This window comes from Dreissena polymorpha, chromosome 4 (assembly GCF_020536995.1).
Source record: "Dreissena polymorpha isolate Duluth1 chromosome 4, UMN_Dpol_1.0, whole genome shotgun sequence".
NCBI classification, from domain to species: Eukaryota; Metazoa; Mollusca; class Bivalvia; order Myida; family Dreissenidae; genus Dreissena; species Dreissena polymorpha.
Window position 1 is genome coordinate 48,513,280 of NC_068358.1, and position 18,259 is coordinate 48,531,538.

Here is an 18,259-nt window from a genome sequence, read left to right on the forward strand (position 1 = left end):
TTAAAGCTGTAGTGAAATAAGGTCACTTCCAACAGCCTTGCTGTTGGGCTAGCTCTTGAGTGTCTGACTACCACTCTGGAGGGTGTGGGTTCAATCCATCGGCCTGAGCCCAGTATTTTCACATTAATGGCGACGAGGCAAAAAAGAACTGTGAATGCGGGAATGGGTCTGAGCTGTTCAATGGTGTCTGGGAGGGCCATGCGGATGCAAGACATGCTGTAGCGGGCGAATCTGGCCTTGAAACATTAAAAGGGGAGGAGTGTAGTGAAATAAGGTCACTTCCACAGCCTTGTTGTTGGGATAGATCTTTAGCGCCGTGGTTAAAGTGTCTGACTACCACTCTGGAGGTCCTGGGTTCAATCCCAGGCCTTTGCTCAGTATTTTCACATTAATGCTAATTGAAGATGTTTTCCCATGTACTAGTAATTATTTTCTCAGATTGTAAATAATTTATTACAGCAAAATGAGTTGCTATATTGCTCAACATGTATATCACACCTTTATTCTAAACTAAAGCATTTACACATTTCATAGGTTTGAACACATATTCTTATGTGGTACTACATGTAAGTCTCCGAAAGTGGTATGATATTGTACAGTCAGTCCACCAGGTTAGAATAACCCGGCAAAAAACTTTGAATTTTTTTACCACGATAATTCTTTCGGGATTTAGTGTTAATGTGAGAAGATGTAAAATAAGGGTAAATTTATTTGTATGATAACAGATTAGGCAAGACAGCATATGCAGTTATTTGTCAAAATAGCCAATTAAAGTTCACCCTTTAGAGAATTATTAAAAATCATTTACATAATAATAATATAATTAGTATTTCAAAACATTGTCATGGCATTTGTTATCAATCAGCAAAAAGTTTATTTGAAAATTATAAAGCCTCCTATATCCATATTCACATTTCAAAACATAACTAATTCAATCAGTTCCAGTTAACTTTTTGCTGCATTTATCCCCCTGTAAGCATAATACAAAAGCTTTCTTGCTTAAACTTTGTTGATTTATTCCTTTACCTTAGGTATACCCTACTTTGGGAACATGACCCATACCCTTGAAATTGGGAATTGAAGTGTCAATTCACCCTAAATTGGGTAAATATTATTAGTAAAATTTCTAAGTTAATTGTTATAAAATAGAAACTGAAAACCTATCAGAAAAATGGTTATTTCAACCTACCAGTCCTTTTTCTACACTGAAAATCTTTTTATTTCTATACTTTGAAAACTACTATCCATTCCCATTTGGGAATGTTTTTAGTGGGATTTTGGGAAAAAGGTATGTTTTGCCATTGGGATCTGACTGAATAACGGCTATAAAATCAGCATGAAAAAGCCCTGCTTTAACTATGCTGTATTAAGTGTATGCTTAAACATCATTTGTATATAGTTTATCTAACAAACTTGATTTGGCATGCGGTGGTTAATATCCAGTTTGAAGACCACACAGCCTGTGAAAAGGTCATGCTCAGATTTTGTTAATACTATGTTATTGTCTTTTGTAGCCATGGAAACAGCAACTCCAGTAAAGTCAGTGAGGGCCTGTCTAACCTGTAATCGTTCATCTCAAGGACATTTAAAAAACTTAAGAAATGTAGCTATGCGATCCATACTACTGAAAAAACAGTTTGAATGTCTGGGCTGCAATATTGAAGACCTTGTGAAAGTAGGACATGAGAATCTGTTGGTTTGTGACACATGTTTGAAAATATTGGACAAACTATCAGAAATGAAGTTGAATTTACAAATGAACATGAAAGAACTAAAGAAGAGTGAGGATAGAACAAAGAGATTAATTATGCATTCTGTTTCTCCAGTAGTTAAGAAGTTCAAGGACACAACTGTACCAGTAAAATCTAGAAAAAGTTCAAGGGCACTTTTAAGATGCCATCTCCATCTCCATCAAGATGTATTGATTCAGTTATTAGTCCAAAATCAGGCAGCATTGATCATTCATACTCTGGTATACCAAGCAAAACAAAAACACAAAGCCTTGACCATTTGTATTCAACAACCGTTAATCAAAATGTAGATCTTAATAATCCATACAGTTTTCATAAGAAGAAAATACTGATGCCTCCTGAAATTACTGTTAACGAAAAGAAAAGTGTCATAACAATATTTGAACAATCATCAAAAGACACTGTAAGTGTTAATACTGTTTTGGAAAAACTTCTTGATTTCCCTTCTGTAAATGAAAGACTATATCTATGTTTATTGCAACGACTATCTGGAGAACTAAACAGGATCTGTGGAACAAAAGACAAAAGTGTTTTAAGGACAAAGGTGTCAGAACTAGAACCTGAAACCTTTTTCAGTGACATTGTAAAAGAAATGCACTTGAAATGTCCGAAGGTGTTGCAGTTTCTGATAACCCTGTCTTGCCCAATGGATCTTGCAGTTCCAGAGAAAAAACATGGTATAGCAGCTATGTATGCACTTGGATTGTACTTACGGAACAACCACATGATTGCCTTTCAAAAAGCTGTTGCTGCATCATGTATAAGATATAATGCAGGGAATGGAGTAAGTATGTTTATTCTGGCCTTAAAACATTAACTGTAACAGGGATATAAATTAGCTTTAGCCCAAATTAGCCATGGCCCCTAAAATGTGTGATGGGCTAGTAAAATTTCAGAGATAACTCCTATATCCACTACACAAACAGATTAAAAGAAAAATGTTGGGCTAATGGATTCAAAATGTTAGTTTATAAGCCTGTGGAATGGTTGGCATTTACATTCTGGATATGTATGTGTACTTTATTATAATTTATATCATATTTAACAATGTATTATATGTGCAGTCATGTTCTTTCCATTTTGCTGTAACAGCTCACACTATTGTGTGAACTTTTTTAAATGTCTGTTATAATTTCATACAAAAATGTGCACATAATGACGGTATTAAAACATAATTGTAATGTGCATGAAGATTCAATCAATGGTTATCATGAATGCCTGTGATGTATCTGTAGTTTAAAGTCACGCTCCATAGATGGCTTTTTTATATAAATATATATATATTAACTACTAGTCTACATTGTAGATAAGGTTTCTATTTCTTCTCTTACCAATTTAAAACGGACATATATGTACAATTAGTCATACATGTACCCTAGAACTTTCAAACATACATTTTTTGGTTAATACAAATTAGTTTTAGTTTGAATAAAATCATTTATGTTCAAAGCAACCTATGCCAATGTCAAACATATTGATTTAGAGTTTATGGAGTGCAGCTTTAAGTGTTGTTAAATATCAAACAATGCTTGAGATTTCAAATTTCATTTCCAGCTCATGGAGTTTTTACACAACCTGGGAATGTCAATACCTACAAAAAGCAAGCTGCCAATGTTGGATGACCTTGGACAAATAAATGGTCGGGATGTAGTTTCTGCTTTGGCTATTGGGAAAACCATCAAATTCACAGTTGATAACATTGACGGGCACATAAAAGCTTATCAGGTTAGGAAGTTAATATGTTTGTAACTTTAATTAAGCTGTATAATTTTATCAATGTTTTACTATTTGTTGCACTTTAACAATATTTAATATATAAATATATATTTAATATATAAGAATAATTTTGATAAAAAAATGAGAAAACAACAATTAAAACAGATAGAGTCTGTACATTCAACAGGAGCAATATGAATTTATTTTCCACAGGTCAGGCTTGGTAGTGGAAACAGAGATTTTCACTACACTCATTGGTCGATCCTTATCGACAGATTTGACCCAAGAGATCTTCAAGGACTGAGAACACAACCGAAACAGATAACTGCCCAAGGACCTGACCCTACCATCTTCTTTTTGTCTTCAAACGAACATGAAGCATTAAGGTATTCATTTATTTTCTCAACTTGATTGAAAGTAGCGCAAATACAACATGTGAGTGAAGAAAAGAACAATAAGAAACAGTTAACCATGTTAATTGAATTGCAACCTTTCTGTTTGTAATCCAGCAATACATTTTCAATTCAGATAATTACATAAGGTAATGTTCATTTTTTATATGTGAGTGTTAGCTCACAAATAATGTAGAGACAATTTTTCAAGTCAGTCTGCATTAAGTACGCTAGGAACCGTTACCACTACCTGTATGGATAACTGCAGTAAAATTAAGCTGACGATCCTAGCCTATCCACCGCATCTGCCTGTTTATAGTCTCCACTGGTACACTACAAAGTGTGTATGTATTCAAAAGTATTTAACAGCTTGTAAGACAACATTGGCCAGTCTAGTGTTTGTCATTGAAATCTGTACATATTGGCTGCTTTCAAGGAAACGGGGCTTAATGCATGTCATAAAAGATTAGCCTGTGCACACAGATTAGCCTGTGCAATGTGCACAGGCTAATCGAGGACGACACTTTCTGATATTGTGGTGTTTTTTGTTTAAAGAGAGTTTCTGGTACTGGGATGACAATTAATGCATATGCATTAAGCCCTGTTTTCCTAAAATGAAGCTTAAAGCTTTTTATTAATGATTTGAAAAAAACCCACATCTTGACCAGTGCTTTAAGACAAGCTCTTTATAAATTTGAATGGGTTGTGGTCATTTCAAACTTGCGATATAAAAAGCTATAACATAATTTTGAAAACTGAGTTGCGTCTAAGATTATACAACAGCAATGCCGAACAAATTCAGTGCCTTCAGCGCTTTGATTTTCTTTATTTGTTGGAAAAGATGTACTCAGCTTGTCATGCGGATACTGGTAGAAGAAATACAGCCATTGTCCATGTTTTCTACGGCAACACCTCGTCTTGTGGACCATAAATACAGACAAGTGGTTGATAGACCATCACAAGTTCATCCAATGTTTGTAAGTAGGACAAATAAATATGATTTAATGAATAATGGAATTGGCTAAATGAAAATTTGTACATTTTGACAATTAACTTCATTATATGTGACCGCAGCTGGGAAAATCAGTCTTGTGGTCAAAAATCACATTTTGACTTTTGGTTTATTGAGATTCTGTAAACATTGTAGTTTGCAAAAATGACCAACCCTACAGCTTTTTGGTAGGAAAAATGGTCACTTTCTAGAATAAAACACACTTAAAACATTATTCAAACAACAAGCAAAATTGTTTTAAAATAGGAATATTCTTTTTATCAAATACCTGTTAACAATATAATCAAGTAGCAACAGAATAATGGACATGTTAAAAATACACCAATTATGTTGCCATGTTAACTAATCACCAAAATACACAGTCTTGTCTTCTTATGCAAATGAATTTACTAATAATAAGTGTTTACTAAAAGGTTAACACTTAAGCAGCACCCTGTATAACTTAAGTGGTCCTAGATATTTTCCTAAAGAATATATATATATATATATATATATATATATATACTAGTAAATAGTTAAGAACTAAGCTACATGGATTTTTTTTAATTAGGTGATCATGAAAGACCCAAAGTCATTACCTAATTGTGTTCAGATAATGGACACTATATTAGGAACCATAGAGTCATTATATACATCTGCTGGGAGAGGTATTTAGTTTGAGTTAGACCACAGTTTCCAAGTTCATGTTATTGTTGTTTTTCCATATTCTTTACAGGGCATATTTTTGAGGCCGAAAATTTGACCCCAAAGGTTTATTTTTTCCCTAATTTGAAAACAAATTCCCCCAGAAAGAAGGAAAATGTGCACAACGTGTCATGCTTTTGTTGAAATATTTACATAGTCCGTTTTTATCAATTTCAGTTTGTGTTTTTATGGGGTTTTTGTGTCGGCTCAAAAGTCTCGTCTTTATTTCATTAAAGTCAATTGAAAAATAAGATACTTTACATGGATTTTTAAAATTTTCAACGATGTTTACACTTTCCTGCTTCGCGTACTAGTAAAATATGACGTAATAAGCATGTGTTACGGCCACACTTTTGCTTTGCTTTAGTTATATACAATGTATGTCTAGGGAAAGATCTAAAGTAAAACAGGAGGGTGCTGCAACCTGCTCCTTTTTTGTTCTTCCCTCCTGCCCCTCTGTTCTGGCCAACAAAAAATTATGAAAATATTTAATTTTCCCAAATATTTAATGAAAAATGCAGCAGATGTGCTTTAAACCCTTGATCACATGCATTTGACTAATGAGTACCCTGGATATAGCAAACTAAAAGAAAATTTTTGGTCCAAATTTCCACCCTGCTTCTTTTATGCAGCACCCTGTACCATATCGGATCCTAGATCTTTCCCTAATATGTTGCAACATATTACAGTTTAGTTGCTTGATAAACTGTTTGAAACTCTTTTCAGTTACAATATACATCATTATGTTATACACTATTCCCATTCTACAAAAATATTGGTGTCAGAAATGGTATTTATTATTGCTAATACTAATGAAAATGTTTTACTGGCTTTCTGTTTCACAAACACCATATTAAGCATTTTTGTTTTATATACATAAAGCTCAAAGTTTTCATTTATGAATACAATAACAGAGCGAAAACAAGGAAAAAAGTTAATTGTCTTCTCCATTTATAAGTGTCTCTATTATTCGGAAAAATACGCACATAACACTTAAATTCTTTAATCACAGTGTCCTAAACATCAGGCATACCAAATATATTGTATATCGGTAAAGAAAACATAAACAACTAAAAATACTACAAGAATGTGCATTGAAACAAATTAGTATTTTTATGAAACAAATAAAATGCAACAATTAATTATTTGTTTTGGTTATTTTCAGGTGATGAGTTTAACAACATGGCCAGTATTCCCCTGGGTGGTGATCAGCTGACACGGGTAACATTTGATTCGGCACGCGTTCTGAGATCTGGTACTCACAGTCGAACAGAGAGGTTTGACCAGTTGTCTCCAGTCATCGAAGAACTATTTCATGTTCAGCAAGACTTGTTAGAGGTATGTGAATGGTATCTCTATAGTGACAGTTTTCATATAGGCTAATTCTTGTTTTGTATTAGTCAACTGTTGTTTGAAGATTCTTATCACAAATGCTACAACACAAGTTGTTATCAATATTTTCACTTTTTGAATATCCAAAACATTCCAGCATTAATAGTCTCATGCATTTTGAACTGTTCTTGCAATATTGTATCATTTGCCGCTCTATTCCTGGTCGATTTCTTCGTATGTCAGTATTGTTATAATACATAACTGCCGTACTTGGTAATCCATCCCTTCCGGCCCGGCCAGTTTCCTGGAAGTACTTTTCGATGGAAGTTGGTGGCTTGTAATGAATAACAGTTCTGATATTTGGTGCATTTAGTCCCATTCCAAGGGCTACAGTTGCAAATATGAGTCTGATCTTCGAATTTTCTTTGCATAGCTCTTTGACTATGTGTCGTTTCATTTTTTCTGTATATGTTTGGTGGTACTGAGCAAAAAGTCTGTTCTCCGGCACGGCATCTCCCACATACTGAAGGTCACCCATTTTTTTCTCAAAGAAAGCATAGACATAGCTTATTACATATGTGTCCGTGTACATGATAGTAAGTTGATATTGATGTTTTTCTTTGATAAGCTGTTCAGCCATAGGAGTAAGGATCTCATCCAGATGGTCTTGTGTGTTTGAAGAAGACGGTCGTTCAGTTTTAATATATTTAATGTTTGGTCTATCAGGATTCATTGCTATTATCTTTGGAGTTTTAAGTTGAAGACTTGCGCATATCTTCTTTTGAGCATCTGGTGAAGCTGTAGCAGTGAACACGAGAACAGGAATGTTAGTAAACCTTGCCAAGAGATCAGAACCTATTCTGCTGAAGTCTTGTCGAAACTGCTGTCCCCTGATATGAAACAAAATGTGTGTTATGTATTTTCAGAAAATCATCAAAACCTTCTACATACCAGAAACAGCTCGTGAAGAGGGATCACTTGCCCAGTACAGAGCAATTCTTCATAGAACAAACGTTAATGGTCAAGTTAAGGCTAATGGATATGAATCACACAAAGACTTCCTCATTACTGTCACTAGGTTTGTACACTTATATGCTGTCATTATAAATTAACGTTATCATCATAAAATCCGTTAACTGTGTTGGTTCTTGCTTGAGCAAAATTATAGAAATATATTTTGAATGCCTATTAAGAGATTTACATAGAAAATTGGCACTTCAGTGTTATGCATGACTGTAGTTGTTTGCCATTTGCTATTACCAGCGATTCAACATAATAAATGTTGACACAGTGGTTTCATCATTTAGTATAAGGGCTAACACAGGGTTGTTAGAGTTGGTGATGGCTCAGAGTAATACAATTAACAGTAATGTCTTAGGCCCTGTCATTGTAGCTTTTATTTTATTGTTTGTTAATTATTTTACATCTTTTCAGAGCTCTTGTGATAGAGTTAGCTTGTGAAAGATGGGGGGCTGATTGCAAGACAGACTTGGGGTCTCTGGTTCCGGAAGAAGTGAAGACTTCTAATACCAAAGGGAAGAAGCAGTGGTTACAGGAGCAAGTGACCAAAGTGGTGGATACACTGTTCTGCCCATACTCTGCTCCAAAAGATGCTAAAATATACCTTCGGCGCAGTGGCCATTTGTACTGTGTTACGGTGCCTTCAAAAGATGTCGGGAAAACCATTGATCTTATAATAAATGGTAATTAAATATAAATTCTTAATTCAAACCCATATTTGACCTTGACCTTATTTGGGCTTTGTTTCACAAAACTCACTAATAAACATCCAATCCAGATCATGTGCATTTACTGAATGCCTCGTCTTGATTTTTCTTTGTTTTTTTTATAAAAAATATTATATTATTTCCTGGTATGTGTAACCTTTAATTGGAAACTCGCTTTTTTAACATATATCAGTCTAATCAGTCAGAGGTAAATTACAACTAATTGTATCTTTAAGTTATTTGTTTATGATGACAGCTTTTCTATTGTAAAAATAATTTTGTTTGGCTTTCAGGTGAAGCTGTCCGCATAAGAGTGCCTGAAGATTGTAAAACTGACGAAGCAGAAGATGGTGTGTTTTCATACAGCCTTGGGATTGTCAGAGTTGCAATGGATTTTATCATGTTCAATGATGCAATAAAATCAGGTGATATAGACATGATTACAATTCTTATGAAACGATTCATTCCACTGTTTGTAGGATTGTCATCCTACAAATCAAAGTATGCTATTGAGTGTGTCAACTTCCTTACTAAAACTGAATGCCTGTTGTCAGACTTTGAAAGTGCTAGAGTGAAACTGGGATTGTTGGAAAAGGCCGACCAGGAAAAAACAAACCAGCAGACATGGAACAGGAGAATAATATTCGTCTTGTCAAACACGTAATTAGAGGACTTGGAGCCGAAAAAAGTGATAAAGCTATGCTAAGAATATCGAAGGCAGCACCTGTAATCAGTGCAATGGTAAATGGACTAGAAGGAAGCAAGACACATAAAGATAGACACTCCAGAAAGTCAATATCAGAAGATATTTCAAGATTAGGGGATGCAATTCGAAAAATAAGGCCTTTCAACTATCAGAAGGGTAGACAAATGAATCCTTTCAAGAAAATTTCATCAAATGTGATTGGTGCTGTGAACAAAGACAAATTAAAGGACTTTATAATCAGGCACAGCTCCAGAGCAGTTAATAAGCTTGCTTTTGATGACAATGAAGACTAATAAGGGATGCTGTTAATGCCAATAAGGACTCGTTAAATTGATTTTTGTAGTCAGATCTTCAACACTTATTTTTGCAAAATTGAAAAAAATGTGGGTTTTTTTGCTTTTTGCTATTTGCACTAAAGTTTTGTATCCTTCTTTAACTTAAGTGCACATGAAAATTAAATTGTGTAAAAAACAACATAAAAAAACACACCTGAAGTCTGAGAAATGGTTTATGGCGCTTAATATTAATGGAACATTAATATTGTTTTGTAACCTGTAAAATAAATCATGTGTAAATATTGAGCACAGACCATCAAAAGTTTGATTTTAGCAACCAGCAATTCCTTCTACCAGATGCACAATATTTTGATATTAATTGTTGAAGAAATATGTATCAATTGTCATACCATTTACAATTTTTACAGTCTGATTGCTAAAATATGTCAGAAAAAAAGTTTTATTGCATTTACTGGACCTATAACCATGGCATCACATAAGAATGCATGTTATTACATTTATGTAAAAAGACAAGAATTCTACTTTTCATCTAACTATATAACATCCATTTTTTCTCTACCCAAATATCAGAAGCAAAAACAGTGAGAACTTTCTATGAATAGTTGTCACCATATGAACTTACTCCACTGGATATTTTTACCCAAAATTGTTGGAAAACATTAGTTACTAGTATGGCATTTGTATTATCAGGTTAAGTATTTTAAAAGGAGAAATCTTTTTGTGAGGGCACATATGTGCAATGGAGAGTGGTCTACTTCACTCATAGTAATTTGTGATTGATGAAGCATATGTCAGTCTTGTTCATGCAATCATTTTTATGTCCCCGGATCGAATGATCGGGGGTATATTGTTTTTAACCTGTCTGTCTGTCTGTCATTCTGTCCCAAAACTTTAACCTAAAACTTTAACGTAGGTTAAAGTTTTGCAATAACTTTTGCAATATTGAAGATACATGTAGCAACTTGATATTTGGCATGCATGTGTACATTTTGTATCTCATGGAGCTGCACATTTTGAGTGGTGAAAGGTCAAGGTCATCCTTCAAGGTCAAAGATATGGATTCAAAGCGGCGCAATAGGGGGCATTGTGTTTCTGACAAACACATCTCTTGTTTAGATATGAGAAATATGCAAACACTTCCTTATTTATTTTCAATTTGTGTTAACTATTAAAAATTGTGTAGCTTTTAACTTGTTTTGCATGATTTATTCATTATAATGTTTTAAAATAGCCACTAGTGACAAAAGTTGTGTGAGTCTTGGTTGTTCTGGTCATGAGTGACACGTTTATTTTCTTAGCCTAACTGTGAATAATATTTTAACGTAATATTATAAATAAATTTGTGTTGTACTTTTCCGTGTATATAAATATAAGTACATGTATATGATAAAACTGTTTTGATATTGATGAAATTGAGGTACAAATAGTGTTATTAGTAAAATTTCCTGTCTTATTTGAATTATTTAAGTGAAATTCAATATGTGTTACTTAGACTTTTGTCATTCAATCTTACAATTGTTGCTACCTCACCTCATGTCAACTTGTATTATTGAATGTTTTTTATTTGTGAAAGAAAAACATGACATAAAATGCACAGGATTGGAAATCAATTATCTGTCAGGTTAAATGAGCCAGAGACATAGGTCCATAATACTATCCCATGGTTTTGCTCTTTTGAGTATGAAAGATTTTCAGTGAAAAAAATATGGATAATGACCCTGTTTTAACTTATTTTAAAAACTGTGTAGTTCTTACAAGTGTCAATTCAGAGTTGTTGAGCAGAAAACTGTATGCAGTGTCTCAAATGATTGTCAGCTGACCATCATTGTCATAATCATAAACCATTATAAAAAAGTACAGCATTATTGATGTCATTATTGTGTTTATCATTATACCTCTTTTGGACTTATATATGTATTTTATGTATTAATAAACACATATTATTCAGTTGTGTGTGTTGTTTAAAAAAAAATGCATCCTGAAGTGATCACCTGGCCCCATGTTCACAAAGGATCAAGTGCCAAAAGTTATATCGGGATCAAGTACTATCGTAACTCAGTCATACTTCATTAAAGATTGTTCTTCATTAACCCTTTGAGCGCTGGAACCGGAATTTGAAGGCCTTTGCAAACAGTTTGGATCCAGATGAGACGCCACAAAACGTGGCGTCTCATCAGGATCCAAACTGTTTGCTATTCTGATAGTATTCTTTGAAAAAAAAATCGAAGAAAATGCTAATTTTAAAAATTTAGCAGACAACATTTTAGCAGACGACAAATTTCCCAGCATGCAAAGGGTTAATTGTTCAGAATATCAAACGGAATACACATGTAAATTTTCCAAGCATTTCAGTAGTTGAAATTGAAATTGGAATTAGTATGTGATCCAGGATCAGTTTGAGGATCAAATTTAAAATCAAGATAGGTGATATAACTGCCAAACTCTGGAGTATTTCACATATCTTACTCATTGAATATCTTCATATTTGCTTAGTGAATGGCTATAATCATGTAGGTGAAATTTTGTTGGTGAGGTGACTTGGAGACCTGGATCAGGGGTGGATTAGGTAACTGTTTAATCACCATTTTTCAAGTGTTAAATCTACCAGCCATGTGTATATGTATTAAACATCAGTATAAATAATAGAAACAATTACCATTCCAGAATCATGTGTGCCTCGTCTACAGCTATGCACGAAATTATTTTTTTATTCTCCAAATTTTGTATCAAGGATTTCCCCGTATCAGTGCTTAAAAGCGCCTCAGGGTGAGAATACACCAATGTGAACTTTCCATCAGCAATATCGGACATAGGGACCGTTAATATTACATCTCCATCTGATTTAGCACCCCCTTCATCACCATCATCATCAAACAATGCTTGACCACCCTGACAGTTATAGTCCACACAACAGGCTTGTACTCCAATCTTTTGCAGTGCAATGATCTGATCTTGCATAATACTGTTCAAAGGTGTCAACACGATGCAAACAGACTTCTGTAGATTATAATAATCTTTAAGGATAAGTGGTGCCAGCTGGTAAATCAGGCTTTTACCATAACCTGTTGGGAGTATAGCCATAATGTCACGTTTTTCAATGACACAAAGTAACGCTTCGATTTGCAGTTCCTTGAGTGGCATGGGAAATCCTCCCTTTTTAGCAACCTCAAGTATGATATCTCTTGGACTTGCCATGTTTACGATTGAATTGTGAAAGCGAAAGTAAGACAGATAAACATGTTTCTAATAATTGCAATTCTTCTTTATAGACATTTGAAATCACCCTTAAACATAATTTAATAAAATTTCTTTAAATAACATTCCATTTTAAACACATATTCAACACCGTTTTTCTCATTAAAAAAAAAAATTCATTCCTACGCGGAACTATTTTGGCGGAATCACAAATCCCCTAACCAGGGGAATGTGATGCGTCCTAGCATAGAGGTGACAATAACGTAGTGACGTCACCATCTATGTATGACCGGTGTGTACACAATGGGGTGTGACCCCTTATGTACCAGTCCCTTTATGTACCAGTCCCTTTATGTACCAATTTGAGACTTTATGTACCACCTATATATTATGAAGGTGTTGTCCATTCATTCATAGCAGTGTGAATGGGCATTAATAAGTGTTGATCGAGTCAAAGTTGAGTTAATCAAATATTGTCTACTATAACATTGCAATTCGTTGTACTGAATCATTTATTTCTTGCTTTCAGAAAAGTTTTGACAATTTGGCAAAAAGTTCAATAAAACTGAGTAACTCAGTTCTTACTTAGTAAAATATTGCAGTATTATATGTTATATCTATTTTGTATTTGCAATTCATAATGTAATGTTAATTACCCAAAAAAAAGTTAAATAAAACTCAGTTACTCAGTAACTCAGTTCTTACTAATTAAAATATTGCTAAATTATATGTTAAATATAAAAATGTAGCAATCTTAATTACATGTACAAAAAAAAATCTCAATTAGAATTATAATTGAAATTTTGTTCACATTCATAAATTGTTTTATTTCCAATAGCAAAAATAAAATGATAAAGCTAAAATGAAATGAACCTTATGCAATGGTTACAGTATCTCTAATGAAGACTAATGACACTGTCTGGTGCTCAACAGCTCTAAATTCCTCACCTATGCCAGGTGTGAAATGTCATGTTTTTTTGAGTAAACATCCCAAACCAAATGGGTCCTTCTTCACAAGTGACACATTCCTCAAATAATTAGACCAATTAACAACAACATTTATACTTTTATTAAATTTTACATAACAATAACATAGTCCAGCACATAATCTCATAATACATTTTCTAAATCAAATCATACATTTTTATTGTTATTCAAATTCAAATCATTATAGTTTTTTTTCATTTATTGGTAAACAGTAAAAATACAAGCATACATCATAGTACAAAAAATAACAAATGAAAAGTTCATAAAATAAGGGGGTTTATTTTTATTTTTTCTTTAGTTCAATTTCCTGCCTCACCATCCGGCGATACTGTCTGAGGGTAATACCGGAAAAGGAAAATAAAAATGAATTCATTTAATGTTCAACTATTGAATTAAATTACTCTTATAATCATATAATAATCAGTAAGCACTGTGACAAAATGAAAAAAAAATGTTATAATGACATTGCAATAATTAATATAAAGTATGTTTTTTCCTTTTTTTGGGGCTACAAAATTATTTTATTTCATACAGGATTATATAATAATTTAACTTAACTTACCAGTGTTGCATCTCCTGTGCTGCCATCTCTCACAAATATCACACGAAATAGCTTCATCATCGTCAATGACATTGGTATCGCAATCAATACAAGAATAAATAATGTCTGCCATGATGTTGGTATGGTTTTACATATTGAATATCACCAGCATATATACACACTTTAACAATTGAGCAACAACACTTACCTTAATTACTTGAAACCAGTGAAAACTTTCTCTTTATCCTCTTTTTGATTTTTTATTTGAAAATGAACGTGATAATTTTATAATTAAATAGGTACCTAATAACTTTATTTATACCACAAATAGACATCCTTTGATGACACCACCAGTTAATTTTTTTGTAAACATGATTAAAGAAGGAATTTTTTTGATTTTTCACAGTTTGAAAATCACGGTCATTCTCTAAACATGATTAAAAAAGGAAATAATTTTATTTTTTACAGTTTGAAAATGAAGGTCCTTCTCTCTTCTCTTCAAAGTAACACATTTCAACTATACAATAGGAAATACAAACATTTTAGTTTAAGACTTAGTCGGGATAAGATAGTGACAAATGGATTTTTATAATATACGTTAATTTCAGGTGAGAATATGAATCATTTCTTACTACTGGGGCTTATAAATTATACTAAGACAGTCACTGACACACAAGCTGGCATAAAATATAATATATGGCAATATATTAGTCTAAATTCATAAATAATATGTCACAAAATACACTTCATTATTAACACATCTTCATATTAAACCATATATTATTTATCTCTATATATTATATATATGGTACATAAAGGGTCAGATAGTGGTACATAAAGGGGTGGTACATAAGGGGACTGGTACATAAAGGGTGACATCCTACACAATGACCTCCCATAGTGTTGCGTTCATGTTTCCAATAATTGTTTATTGACAGATCTTTAATTCTATCTCATTCATATGAATTGGGTATCTGCAACCAACGAGTGATTTACGCATAAACAGTCTCTTGTCATTTGTGTGTGTTAGAGCATGGTATGTTTAATTTCTACCTGAACTCAATCGCGAATGAATAACAATGCTATTGCGGTTTTACTAAATTGTTTCCCTTGAAGAGACCACGTGACTGAAAAGAGAGACCACGGTCTCGTGCCATTTTCTAGAAGCAAAAGTACCTCGGTAAAATACAAACAGTGAAAGAGTCAGGCAGCATCAGCTTGGCGGAAAATTCCGTTGTGTTAACTTATAGAAATGGAGAAAGTACCATCAACACACAGATTTCAGGTAGCTAAGGTTGAATTTGCGACCGAAATTAATGATGAAGAGGATAATAGTGATGCTAACTATGTGCTGCCAAACGGTTCCACAGAACCTGGAAATGGCACAGTTGACAGCGTTGACGTCAATTCGTCTGAATTATCAAACGACACTTACGGACAAAATCATAATAGTTACACAGCATATGGAACTCAAAGTAAAACGTTTGGACGTAACACGGTGGAAGTCCTTCCACATTTGGACCATTACAGGAACCTGCTGTCTGCTACATCACCTCTTAAAGCCAGACCTACCTTGGCGGAACTACACGAGGAAAAGGTATGACTTGTTGCTTGATGGAATCGGAGCTTAAAATATTCGTTGATTAATAAGAAACAAAAGTGACTGATTAATTAGTCATGACGAAATAGATGTATTTTAAAAAGAGTTATTAAGTTAAAATATTTTATGATATCATAATTAGATCTACAACATTTATTATGATATTATATTTTCATTTTTATATATTATTTCAAACACAAAATATTAAAAAATCCACAGGATTTGTGTTGTTAAAACATTCAACATTTATAGAATTTAAGCTGACCATATCAATATGATTCAACATTAATTAGTTTGTGCATATATAAATGGATGTATGTAGCCTTTCAAACACTCCTCTTTCTTAAGGTGATTTGTGGGTTCTCAGTGTCAGTTTTTGAAATTAATTAAAAGAATATTTGTGTAACAAAAAAAAATATAAGTACACTGACACCAATTAACTTGGGCAATTCACATGTCAATATATACTTCAAGTGATATTATGGGCATCTAAATGTTTATAGGTGTCCATCGCAACCGTTGTTTATTTTTGGTGTTTTCACTTCATACACATGTATATTTGTTAATGCAGCATCAACATACTAAAACAATATCCCAGAAAGAGAAATATAATGCATTTGAATATCAACCGTACTTTCGTTTTGACAACTGACTACAGAAATTATTCGATGTACGATGTGAATCTCAATTTAGTTTTAGTGCAGATTCGTTCATACGACACAAAGACACTATTTTGTTTTACGGATCATTTCGGCTTAAAGGACTGGGTGAGTCATTTAAAATATTGAATATAATATATATTTTTTATAAACAACTGGTAGCAAGATAAGTTGCAGATACTTGGTCAGTTACCACATTTTAACTTACTCTTTTGACCAGTTAATTCTTTTCAGCTCAATTCAACAGTGAAAAATGCCCATAATATCACTTTAAAATAAATTATTGTTCAGACCTTTTCCAGGATTTTTTCAGTCACAGTAGCAAGGTAGCGTTAAAGAGTGTTTGTTCAGAAGCAGGGCCGGCCTTCCATTGTTCATTAGTTGTAAAACTAATGTTTTGTCTTATGTCTTTTTATTTTTTTTCTTATTATCTAATCAAATTCACTTAAGTCATTGCAGTTTGGTAGGCGGAATCCACGGCATTCTCAAAACTTGTTTTTAACCTACCTACTCACTGGGAAGTCCAATCTTTGAAATATGCAGTCATAGGTAATGCCACCTGTTACACTTGAAGAAAGTGAATGTGTGGTTAAAGCTGTAGCAAGTTTTGCACAAGGCATAAATCAATAGAACAGTACCTGAAGAATCAATGCATTGCTGATTGAGCATTACATTTATATTGAGTTTTTTATTTTGTATGGATTGGGAATAAAAATAAAAATCAGGATTTGGACCAGTCTGCTATTCGAGTCTACAGGATTTGATGAAACATGTTCAGAATATATTTTCTGCAGAATATCCATGCCAAGTTTTAATTTGGGCCATATGTGTCCAAAAACAAGGTCACCAGGTAAAAGAAAAAAAATAGGCAGGGCTTGACACTAACTTCTACAGATTGGTGTCCACAGGGAACCCTGCCTATTAAAATTAGAGCAAAATCCTGGTAAAAACTGGTGTCTCTCACCAAAATGTGGGGGTCTCGGGTTCCCAGACACTGTTAGTGTCGAGGCCTGATAGGGGCCACAATTATCTCTAAATCTTGGTGAAACTTGGCCAGAATGTTTATCTTGACAACATGAAGGCCATGTTCCAATCTGATCATGTGTGTCCAGAAACTACATGTAGTTCACTAGGACAAATCTTAGAAAGACCCTTTCATCTCTTTAAGTGCCACATTTATGACTTAATCTTAGATGCAACTTGGTCAGAATCGATGTTTATCTTGACAATATCTAGGGTCCTGTGCATCCACAGGTCATAGTTCTTATCTTAGAAAAACCTTGTAACCTCTCAATAGAGGTAATATGTAGGACTCAATCTTGATGAAACTTGGTCAGAATGTTTATCTTTACTTTATCTGTCCCAAGCTCAAATCTAGGTCACATGCATCCAAAAACTAGGTCACCAGGCTTTTTATAGTAAAAATTCTTACTACTTTAGGGGGCAACATTTATCACTCAAGCTTGGTGAAACTTTGTCAGAATGTAATCCTGAAAATATCGAGGCCAAGAATGAATCTTGTATGGTTTGTCCAAAAGCTAGATCACCTTGTCAAATCTGGTCCACTCTAGACGTCAAGTTATTGACCCAGTCTTGATGAAACTTTGTTTGTATATTTCTTCTTGACAATATTAAGGCCATGTTCGAATCTGGGTAAAGGG

At 33.6% G+C, this 18,259-nt stretch overlaps 3 protein-coding genes across 5 annotated transcripts in view; 2 read left to right on the forward strand and 1 right to left on the reverse strand.

Annotated features, from left to right (window-relative positions):
- The first annotated feature begins 2,019 nt into the window (after nucleotides 1-2,019).
- Nucleotides 2,020-11,563, forward strand: LOC127878154 (uncharacterized). Its single transcript, XM_052424603.1, has 9 exons — nucleotides 2,020-2,535; nucleotides 3,306-3,476; nucleotides 3,681-3,853; nucleotides 4,701-4,836; nucleotides 5,422-5,518; nucleotides 6,721-6,893; nucleotides 7,814-7,965; nucleotides 8,322-8,590; nucleotides 8,908-11,563. Exons 1-9 carry the CDS (start codon nucleotides 2,083-2,085, stop codon nucleotides 9,276-9,278), a joined length of 1,995 nt encoding a protein of 664 aa, XP_052280563.1. The 5' UTR covers nucleotides 2,020-2,082; the 3' UTR covers nucleotides 9,279-11,563.
- Nucleotides 6,409-13,048, reverse strand: LOC127878161 (putative ATP-dependent DNA helicase Q1). 2 transcript variants are annotated; one of them, XM_052424612.1, is made up of 3 exons: nucleotides 12,273-13,048; nucleotides 7,150-7,777; nucleotides 6,989-7,117 (listed from the first exon to the last, which is right to left on the reverse strand). In XM_052424612.1, exons 1-3 carry the CDS (start codon nucleotides 12,809-12,811, stop codon nucleotides 7,016-7,018), a joined length of 1,269 nt encoding a protein of 422 aa, XP_052280572.1. In that variant the 5' UTR covers nucleotides 12,812-13,048; the 3' UTR covers nucleotides 6,989-7,015. The 2 variants fall into 2 exon arrangements, with proteins under 2 accessions (XP_052280571.1, XP_052280572.1); XM_052424611.1 differs by having other exon boundaries at nucleotides 6,409-7,777; nucleotides 12,273-13,046.
- A 2,316-nt stretch (nucleotides 13,049-15,364) lies between these two features.
- LOC127878151 (solute carrier family 12 member 2-like) overlaps nucleotides 15,365-18,259 on the forward strand; it is a 116,093-nt gene continuing 113,198 nt past the window's right edge. Inside the window, exon 1 of one of the 2 annotated variants that reach the window (XM_052424596.1) lies at nucleotides 15,365-15,936. In XM_052424596.1, the coding sequence (XP_052280556.1) occupies nucleotides 15,592-15,936 (345 nt within the window). In that variant the 5' untranslated portion in view covers nucleotides 15,365-15,591. The remainder of the gene's footprint in view (nucleotides 15,937-18,259) is intronic. The other variant, XM_052424598.1, reaches the window with a different exon arrangement.